This window comes from Mercenaria mercenaria, chromosome 11 (assembly GCF_021730395.1).
Source record: "Mercenaria mercenaria strain notata chromosome 11, MADL_Memer_1, whole genome shotgun sequence".
NCBI classification, from domain to species: Eukaryota; Metazoa; Mollusca; class Bivalvia; order Venerida; family Veneridae; genus Mercenaria; species Mercenaria mercenaria.
In genome coordinates, this window is record NC_069371.1 from 69497165 (window position 1) to 69508190 (window position 11026).

The following is an 11026-nucleotide window of genomic DNA, read 5'->3' on the forward strand; positions in this document are numbered from 1 at the left end:
TGATGAAATTCTACCTGCTAGTTACTGAGAAATGGCTGCGGATGGACATTTTTCATTAAATCAAGGGCAATAACTCTAAGGGAAATTGACCAATCCAAAAACAAACTTAACGGGCATCATCGCAGTATGTTGGTTCATGTTTATTTCAAGTTTCATGAAATTCTACCAGGTAGTTTCTGAGAAATGGCTGCGGACGGACGGACTGACGGACGGACAACGCCATTTCAATACCCCCTCCCGATTTCATCGGCGGGGGATAATAACTGATTATTTATCGCCCTTTGTATCAACACGCCATTTGTAAACATAAAAGTTCGTGGAGAAAGGAAACTTCTAAACAGTAATTTGACGATTAATTTAAAGGGATAATGAATGACAATGCGCGAATTAGTGGATAAGTAAATATTTACACAATCAGGCCCGAATCCAGAATTTTTTGACTGGGGACTGGCGGGGCACCAGTCTAGAACGAAGATGTCACCGCCGAGGTGCATAGCAAGGTATTGGAGGGGGTGCCTTTGCCCATGTTGTGGGGGGGGGGGGATCTTCCCCTGAAAATTTGTTTGAAATACAGGTATGAAATGGTGTCCTCTGGTGCATTTATTGGTGGGGGTACTCCCCTCATATTAGGGGTTCAGGGGGCTCTCCCCTAGAAATGTTTGAAATACAGGCATGAAATGGTGGCCTCTGTTGCACTTTTAGGACTAAATTTTGAGGTAATGGAGGGGTTATTCCCCTCTTGATGGGAGGCGGGGTCAGGGGGCTCTCCCACTGGAAAACTTTGAAATACAGGTATGGAAAGGTGGCCTCTGGTGCGTTTTTGGGTCTAAATTTGAGGAAAAAATATTCCTTTGCCAAAATAGAAGGGAGCACCTTTGATGAGTATAGGTCACTTCTCAGCCAACGGGGTGGGGGTGATCCGGGCCTGCACAATATTGGAGTTTAAAAAAATTACTTAAATTCATATCGACCGTATTCTCCGTGTTTTTTTTTTTTTTGTTTTTTTTTAATCCCGGAATTAGGTTACAAGTAATATATGTGTAACTGAAATTTAAAAACAGAGTCTGATTAAAGCTGAAAATTATTAGTGAAGAGCGGGGAAGTGTTATAACCTAGCCATACAATAAAATTTACATCATGGTGTACCTTACAATGTAATAGTACATGTATATAATTTGTGGTACTGAAAACAAGCGAAAACAAATTTCATCATCAATATACATCATTAACTAAACTGTTTAAAATTGTGCACACACGAACTCATAGCTATTCTTTCATACACTACAGAGACAGCACTTAAACCCATTGTCGCCTTATTCTTAATTTGTGTACCTTTGAAGATTTAAATTTAGTCCAGTTAATTTTTCGATTAAGTGGAAATGTTAAAAAGAAATATTTTATCGCTGTCGTCCATGCTAAGAATCATTTGACCTTTTAAATCATCGACATAAAGGGCCAAAGCATTTTCTTCGTTTAACACAGTCCCTATGCACCTTCCCTTTTCACCATACTGTACAATATTGTGAGAGTCCAAACCAGTCAGGAAAAGGCCATACTTCGAACTAATCACTGTAAATGCTCCGTTCAGAGTTATGTGCCTGTTCCTGGAAAGTCTCTGTCCAGTTTTGTCAAGAACAATCAGTCCGTTGTCTCTGTCTGCTACAAATATCTTATTCTTGTCAACATTAAAATGTATGTGTCTCGGTGAAGTTAACATTTTTTCACCACTTCTGTCAGTGTCAATAGTGCATAACAATTTTCCGGACATATCAAACTTTCTAATATGTCCAGAAACGTCGTCTTCATCTCCTCCCCCACATGAAATGAAAAAAATACCGTCAACAAGACAAATGCCTTTGCATGGAGCTCCCGCATGGAAAGCATTTGTCAGAATCATGACCTTATCAGTTTAAGAAACAAACTGAACCTTTTGTGACACACGCAAGGTAACTGCAAATTCATTGTACGAAGTTCGGCAAATGCCAAATGGCTGTCCAGTAATATCTAGTTTCTCCAGTTTGGAAAATGACCGGTCAAGTCTCTTCAAGCTGTCTATGTCAGCTAAAACTACTGTATCATCGTTCAAAATACAAATATCACTTACACTGCATGTACTTGTGTCATTTTTGAATGAAATATTGTATTTTCTCTTTAATGTTACTTCAACAGGTGTATCAACTTTAACAAGTGTGTCAGTTTCGTCTAAGACCGACTGAAATCGCCTGTCTAAAGAAAAGCTAAGAGCTTCGACGTTTTGAAGACTTATATCCATTTCCGCCATCTTTCGCTCTTTCATTTTTTTCATACGCACAAATTTTTCTGCCTCACTTTTGCTTTCTGACTCTTGCAAATGTGTTGTTACTTTACCCAAACATTCAGCTACCTTAGTAGCTATCGCATTCATTTTCTCAGTAATAAGCTTGTATCTCTCATTCACGCGATCGATTGATTTTCTCTCCAATTCCCCTAGTTTTGCTACTACTTCTAATTTGTAACGTTTTATGTCTTTTATTATATCTTCCTTTACATCAGTCATGTTTTGTATTTCTTCTTCGATAGCTTGTTTTGTTCTCTCGTATTCCAATTTCACTTTTCTCATGTCTTTCATGAAGTCTGTATACGCTGTGCTTTTTCCTATGTCTTTGGCAAGCTTAGGGATGTAATCGACAGCTTTGCATTCTCTGTAAAAAAAAAAGTGTTATATCAAATCTGATTGATAACCGTAAGTTTGATACAGATGAATTTTCTTCTGCAAGACAATTCATTTTATAACTTAAATATGCGAAAAGTACTTTTTAAAACAAATCGACAACATGACCCCTGAAATTATTTGAAGAAATTACAAAGACAAAGAGACAATAGTATCACAAAACGGTCGTGACGGCCTTCTATATCTCGTCTGCGTACCATTACTGTTACGGACAAGTTCAAGGTCAAGATCACATAGACCCAATTAATTTCACTACACTTAAATATCTGTATCTAAATTCACATTCGCAAAAGTTCTACCTGGTCACTACCTCAAGTATATTTACCGAAGTATTCTATCAGGTATTCCTGGTATAAAAGAAATGTAACAATATTTCAGGTACAGACCGCTCTACAATCTGTGTAAAACTTTACCAGTGTGACTAATTTTTAAATGTTTCGCCCTCGAAACAAACAAAATACAGTACAGATACATACATTTATTGCAACCATATGCATCAAGTGAGTGTAACAGAGTTATTTAGGATTAAGTAGGCATTCTCAAATCGATTTATACCAAATTTAGCATTTGACTTGCTCGTGTTCAGTATTAAAAATGTATTTTGGGTATTTTTCAAACTGTAAAACTTCCCCATTTGAAATTCCAATATTTCTACATAGTGTGTAGGTTACAGGGAAAAGATATTCCCTTTTGCGAAGAAAGATGTACAAAATGTAAGATTTGAAGTACGCTGAATCCAAAGAAAAGGGACCTTACTAAACCTAAAATGAGGCCGCTAAAGGGTACCTAAGTTTTATTCATTTTATATCTAAAATTCTGAAAAATTGCTTTATGACCTTAATCAGTATTTATTTTTGACTCATCGTGTATTCAGATACACTTTATACATAATTTATATAGGACACACAGACAAATGACTGTCACAAAAAGTGGGGAAATGGAAAAAAAAACATCATTTACAGGATGAATCTATTTTAAACATAAATATAATATCACATAAGTAAACAAAACTCATTTAAATGTATATTGGCATTTAGTGATACCAAGATATTAATTAGAAACTCTTTCTTTTGAGGTTCATATAGTGTAGTTATAAAATCATTAAGTTAACAATAATAAACTGAATTCATGTTCTGTACAATTTTCATCATGTGCAAATTGTTTTGACAGTACTTATACTTCCCTTGGTAAGATTTACACAAATTTAAAGTCTTCTGAAAAGGACTGAGCTACACACAAAAGCTCTTGGTACAAATAATGAAGCAATGTATTTTTATCTTCAAGTTTCGAATCAGCCTTAATACTTATCTTATAATTCTATTATAGGCTTCCAAATGATCGTGCAGAGCATTGTACTTGTGGGAAATAGTTCCTCCGTTTTTATCTCTGTATCTGTGTTGAGCTGATGGAACTGTTTCAACACATGGATAAAATGATTATGAAAGGATATCCTAGTTATAGTGTTAGCTGATGTTGCAGCTTTTCACACAACGTGTTATGAATACCACTCAGCAGTGCCATTATACGGTCTAGAATGATTATTTGTTAAGGGAAACTTCCCCAAATGAGTTGAAATGATAGGAAGGTTTGTTTTTTTTTATTTTCATATGACATCAGAAAAGTCATTGTTGCATAAACTTTCATTGTTAGTATTATACATTACACAAAAGCTTTAGTGTCCATTTGCTTTTACATGTATTCCCATTTCACATTGGGAAAACCCAGCGCAAATGAGGTGTCCACACACGCCATTTCAGATAAAAAAGACCTTGTAACTTTTTTATTACTGCAACTTTTATCTAAGGATACAGTACACCGTATTTGCCCAGGAGTATACATTTTAGCGAAAGTGTTCCACTTTGTACGTATAGCTTAGGTTTTCCCGAAAACGCGAACAGTTGACCAAAAAGGGCATGAGCTGTACTACACTTTTGTCAAAGAAAGTGAGCTTTTGCCTAATATTCGTGAAATGTAGACAGATTTGACATTAAACTGATATTAGTGACTAACATAATACTCAACTGTTGTTACAGTTTGGTGTTTTAAGGATGTCTAACTATATTCAGTCAAAACTGAAAACATTATAAAAATGAGAACACTTACAATTTTGATGGAGAACATCCACACTCTAAATTAGAATGACTGTGATATTTGAGCAAAAAAAAAACCGAAGATGCGCAACGGGTCCGTAAGCAATCGGAAGACATACTTTCAAAAGGTATTTGTTTATTTGTTGGTTATTCTTGAACATACCCATAACTATTTGGACAGGTCCAATGCAGTGGGTCAGATTTTCAGTAAATATGAATTTACAGCTACAAACTATGGTTTTCATATTATACTCGTTCGGGCATTTGTAGTGGAACTTTAATAATGTTTTCTCTTCTAAATGAAATATCATTGGACATCCTTAAAAAACTAAAACAATGGTTGAGTATTATGCTAGTCACTAACATTAATTTAAAGTCAAAACTGTCTTCATTTCACAAAATAAGGCAAGAACTCATTTTCTTGGCTATAGGTGAGGTACAGCTCATACCCTTTGTGTCAACTGCTCGCGTTTTTGGAGAGAAAAAACATCTATACATACAATATGGATCAGTACCGCTAAATACTCATAGTAGTATACTTATGGGCGGGTACGGTGCACTCTATCACGAGTTGAAAGGTGCAGTATAAAAAAAAACGTTAAAAGACCTTTCTACCTGAAGCGGTGTTAATTTATGTGCGGACAATTCATTTGTGCTATTTTTTTATGACGTTGCAATCTGCGTTTCACCAGAATTTTTTTTTGAATAACCGATGAAGCTAAAGATATAAACCAGCAAACTGACATTCTGTAGAAAATACTAGTGTTTCTAAAGTCTAACGTTTTCATAACACCTATGTGTATTTTAATCTTTCTCATTGTTAAATGACGTAATTTTTAAGGTGAGTGTTAAATTGATTTTGATTGGGCAAGTTGTTACATTCCCTCGCATGGACATTAGTCAGCTGATTGATGTTACGCGGAACATAATGACGACGGACGCGTACATTCCAAGGTGGTCCCAGATGAGCACCAGTGAATTCATGTCCAAGAACATTGCTGGCCACTGCATTACGATAACGTTGGCAGCGGCTAAGTAAGCACGAGTGACCCCGGAAACATGCGGACGGACATTGCAGCATAAATTGAATTGCAGCAGCATTTAAGACATCGCTGATATACCACTGAGTATTCAATTTGCCTCGAAAGATAATGATTCTGGTTCTTTAACCCCCATAACAACACCGCCTCCGAAATTACAATGCGGCCTAACACAGACAGAGGCAAATTGTTCAACTTGACGACGGTAAACGCGATGACAACCATAGGCGTCGCAGAGATAGAACCTAGACTCGTCTGGAAACAAAACTGTTCCAGTCTCGGTGACGCCAGTAACTGTGCGCACCTGCCTTGCGTTAACGTGACTGGCCGTGGAGTCATTATGCCACCGGTGTATGGAAGACGCGCTTTATTCGGGCGATTTTGTGCACGCAATGGATTATGACTTAATTGTGTAGTTTGTGAACAAACATTATACGCTGGTGCCGTCAACGTTGAGGTCAGAATAACAATTTCACAAAAAATTGAGTAACTACTTAGTTAAGTCTGTTATTTTAAAAGCGTGATATTGCTTAAGTTACTGTTACTTATGTTGATTTTTTCTATAACAAGGTATTAATACCTTAAGTTAGTTAGCATTTGTGTGCAGTACCTATTTCAGTAACACAAATATGATATTTCTGTTTAAAAGCACGATATAGCGAACTTAAGTATTTCTTAAATTACATTTCTTATTTCCGGACCTCGTTTTCTGTAAAATTCAGAATTGTTGTGTTTTGATCTATGAAAAAATAATATACGGTTCTGATATAGATGAAAAAGTCACCACTGAAGATACGTAAAGGGAAAAAAAGCATTTGAAAGAACAGACTTAGCTAAGCAATTGCTTAAGTTTTTCGTGGAACTAAGGCCTGTTTTGCATGTGCGTCACGCCGACGGCATGATAGTCCTGTTGTCTAGTTGCTCTTGGTCTACCTGACCTAGGACGATCATGCACATCACCTGTCAGCCTAAAGCGTCTAAAAGGTTCATGCACGTGTTTCGACTGAAGTTAAACGTCAGGTACTGACGTTAACGGCACATACACCTGTTTGCAACATCCCGATTGCTCGGTTTCTCTCGGTATCTGACAAACGTGGCATTATGAAACCTTATGATATCAGTTGTGAATTGAAATGTGTAGTCGCTGAGGTAATATATAGCGTTTTTGGTAAACTTTTATTGGCCACCACCACTGTGCACGAGATCCACATGAAAACAGGGTAACTTTGAGATAAGCCGAATATCATGCAATCCAGAAATTAAACACATGTTTTGTATCGATTAATCATTTGTGTGTGAGATAATGGTTCAAATATAATCCAAAAACAAAAGAAACATATGATAAATTTTAAAGTGTCAGGTTTTTTATTTTTTATTTTTTTTTATATATAATTATATATTTTTTAACTGAGTTTGTGTGGTTCATATAAATAAAAGCTAGCTGATTTGATTCCGCATGTTTACAATTCTGACTGCTTATTAATATCTTTTCAGTACGAATATTGAGAATTGTGAGTATTTATGTCTAAATTTGTATTCTGTCAATACCAAGTGGTTGTCAGTCTATTTTAGTGATATGTTATCCAAATTTTGATCTTGTTCAACATTGCTGTTTTAAATAACCTCCTCAATTAAAATTACTTCCTAGTTCCGCGACGGATAATGTCGCTTTTTTATTTTAAGATCTTTGTCATATCTTGTTCTATATCCAACGCACTATAAAGATCTAAGAAAAAAACGTTAAACAATGCTTTTCCGATCACTTACTAATGTACTTTTAGCAGAGAATAATTATAAATTGGAGAAAAAAGATAACTTGCCTATGTTCTTGCGGTACATCCGCTTAAATATCTAGTTGACTGTTTATAAAAGGGATGTTATTAGAAAATGTATTGTTGGTATACTGTCTCATATAAGGATGTTTTAATAAAATGTTATGTCTTTTTACCGATTCATTTATATACAGTGGAATTCTGCAACATAACCCACAATTTATGCTACTTTAGAACAATTTTAACTTTAGTAAGTTTTCACACAGGTACCCTGCGGCCGGACATATAGCCGTCGCACGCGTGTTTACTACCCGCCGTGATTTGACGGTTGTTTCTCGTATTTGAAATTGTTTACATTTATAGTTACAAAATACCCCACATATTTCGATTTAACAGCTTCTTTAAAATATTCAGAATTTGCCGATGATATTGACAAAAAAGACATATACATTAGCCGTCGTGTTTATTACCCGCCGTGATTTGACCGTTATTTCTCATATTTGAAATTATTTACATTTATAGTTATCAAATACCCCACAGATTTCAATTAAATTTCTACCAACGGAAGTAGATTGAGCCCAGGTTAGCAAAGAATACGACAAAATCCGCAAAAAATAACAGATAAACAGCGAGATTCCCGGCGTACACAGGCGTCCTCACAGCCAAGCAGGGCTCAATCCTTTTCAGGTGGTTGAAAAAATGGCGTCAGGGTTGGTTACCTTGTCCTTTTTAAAATATCATTGGCAAATTTTGAATATATTAAAGAAGCATTTTAAATCATTCGCATATTACTATATATAAATATGTCCTATCTGTCTCATATTAAAACCCGAGGAAGATTTTTTTCAGCTCTATCCTAATAAGAGTAGGACTCATAAAGAAATGAAAATGCCAGTTTGTTATCATAGTGAAATACATCATTTCTTATACATGTGTCACAAGTGCAGAAAACTCTAATTCACCTGGTGTAGTCTAGCTCATAATCAAACTAGACTTTTACGACATTCTGTTAAAATATCATGAAGATAAACATGTAGTTGAATATGGCATTTTGACAAAAAATTTGACATACCACTCTAATGAAGATGTGTTTTTGAACTCTTTTGGTAGATAGTTATAATTCTGACATGAAGAGCTTTCTCACAAGTGGAGTTTTAATGTTCTTTATAAAATGAAATTATCTAAAAGACTGTGGTTATTTTGAAATCTAGCAAGAGTTTCAGTTTTTCCACTAGAGCTATACAGAAATGCCCTGCACCCTGTTTCTCATCTGTGTTAACGAAGAGAAATGATCGAAAGGAAAAGCGCCACTACGCAAGTTTAAAGTATTGTTCCTGATCTACTTGTCAAAAACCGGAACACTGAATCATTTATTTTGTAAACCAGCGTAACTGTAAATCAGTGAAAGGAACAAACCTGTGATCCAGTGCAATACAAACGGTACAGCAGACAACATCATGTTTGCCGCAGTACATCTTCACGATTTCATCAGGATGGTGCTCACATGGCTCAGTGAGGGAAGTCGCTCGGCTATCAACCTGTGGTACATTTCCTGCCGTGATAGACAAAACATCCTTGATCTTGTGAAACTTGAGCGCTGGAAACTTATTGTGGTCTCTTAGACAACTCTTGCAATAATACAATTTACAACTGGTGCAATACTTTTCAGCTTCATTGTTTCTCTTTTCTTCTAAACAGGGTGAGCAATAAAAATCGTAAATTTCCTCTGAAGTATTAAACACTGACTTGTAACCTTCCGCCATGTTTAATAATCCCCTTAACGATCAGGCAGTTTCGTTTTCCATGTACTTTACACTACATTGAGTGTGTATGTTATCTGGCCTAAGACCACAGTTATTTTTACTATATGTTCTATATAGGCACTGGACACTATAGCAATTTTGCATGCATTCCAACCCCTATAAAAATACCTGAACTCAACAGAACTATCCAAGAGAAAAAATTCCAGCCACAGTAAACATTGGGTTGACCGGCTCTTTTTTCCACCATTTTCAACCAAATCACATGCGTATGAAGAATACTCTCTAGATGGCCGCAAACAGGCAAAACAGGCCCTATCAAAAAGTCATGTTATGCATATTCTGACATTTTCATTCTGTCAAATTGTACATGTACCTACTATTTCATATCTCCTCTATTAAATCATGCCATTTATTGCAGGTCTTTCAGTCAAAAATTCACCAATATTCACCATCAAACAGAGGAACTATTTTCCGCGTAACCACTTCCGTATTGTGGTCAACCAAGGGCAAATAACTGTGGTCTTGTGCCTATTTAGACCTATTTTTCTCTCCAAACTAAAAAATATTTTACCAGTATAATCTCAGATGTATAGCAAATTAAATCTGAAAGTTACACCTTTGCTGAACTATGCACTAAAATTTGAGAGCTTCCAATGTTACACATGGTATCGGTCAAATCTGAGCAAAAAAAAAGTTCGCGTACTTTTCAGATGAAAAAAACGCAAAATTCTATAACTTTTTTGTTTGATGAGATTTTCACCCAAACTAAAAAACAGCATGTTTCCTTAATATACATCTATCCAAATTAAGAGCCACTTCAAGTCTGATTACAATATCACTGTTCCAATTTTAAGGAAAACTATTCATATTACAAAAAGCACGTCAAAACGCGGAGTCTACTCACACGAAAAAGTAAAATGTGAATTAAGAAAAATCCTGTAGCTGTCAAATTTGCCCTTTTTAAGCAGCCCAGTATGTGGCAAATATGAGAATGAATAGCTTTTGTACATATATGTGTCATATACTTTTCTGTCATCATTCATTTATGGCTACCCTAGGTAAAATGAGCCAAACAGCTCTGAAAAATCCAATATATGAGCTTACTAAAAAGCTTATGAGTCTTTCTGGAATGAATATTTCACTCAAATCTTACAGTTTATAGGCATTCAGTGCACTCTGTAAATGAAACATGCACACCATGACCATTTACACTGCACAAAATCTTACACTGTGTATCACAGCTGAGCATTCTGGCAAAACAGCCCCTATCTCTATAAAGAATGATTTTAATGTACATCACTGCCTGCTGAATGTTCCAAACTGGCTTAATTTCAGCAAAAACCTTAATAAATATCAACCTGAGAAACTACAACTGGTGCTCCTAATTGTTCCTGTGACTAATACCAAAGGAAGTGACCCTTCGTGTGACCGAACCAGGATCTTCTGTGTGACTGGAAGGCCTTCGGTCAACCAAGGGCAAATAACTGTGGTCTTGTGCCATCTACGGCCGTATACCAGGAAGTAAACAAGTCAAATGGTTTATCGCGGCCAGAAATTTGTAGAAACCGGACAGAAGTTGCGAAATTGTCATTTGTGCAGGAAAGAAGCATTTACCATAATGTCCAGTACTGGACAGGTATAGTGACCATGC

The 11026-nt window shown here is 36.0% G+C and overlaps 1 protein-coding gene across 1 annotated transcript; it reads right to left on the minus strand.

The window, feature by feature from the left end:
* Nucleotides 1-984: 984 nt before the first annotated feature.
* LOC123531781 (E3 ubiquitin-protein ligase TRIM71-like) lies at nt 985-9415 on the minus strand. The gene is made up of 2 exons (XM_045313024.2): nt 9029-9415; nt 985-2681 (listed from the first exon to the last, which is right to left on the minus strand). Exons 1-2 carry the CDS (start codon nt 9373-9375, stop codon nt 1910-1912), a joined length of 1119 nt encoding a protein of 372 aa, XP_045168959.2. The 5' UTR covers nt 9376-9415; the 3' UTR covers nt 985-1909.
* Nucleotides 9416-11026: the final 1611 nt, after the last annotated feature.

Coding starts and splice junctions, on each gene's coding strand:
- LOC123531781 (XM_045313024.2), bottom strand. CDS start 9,375: ATGGCGGAAGGTTACAAGTCAGTGTTTAATACTTCAGAGGAAATTTAC. Junction 2,682..9,028: donor TGTATTGCACTGGATCACAG/GTTTGTTCCTTT, acceptor TTTTTTTTACAG/AGAATGCAAAGCTGTCGATT.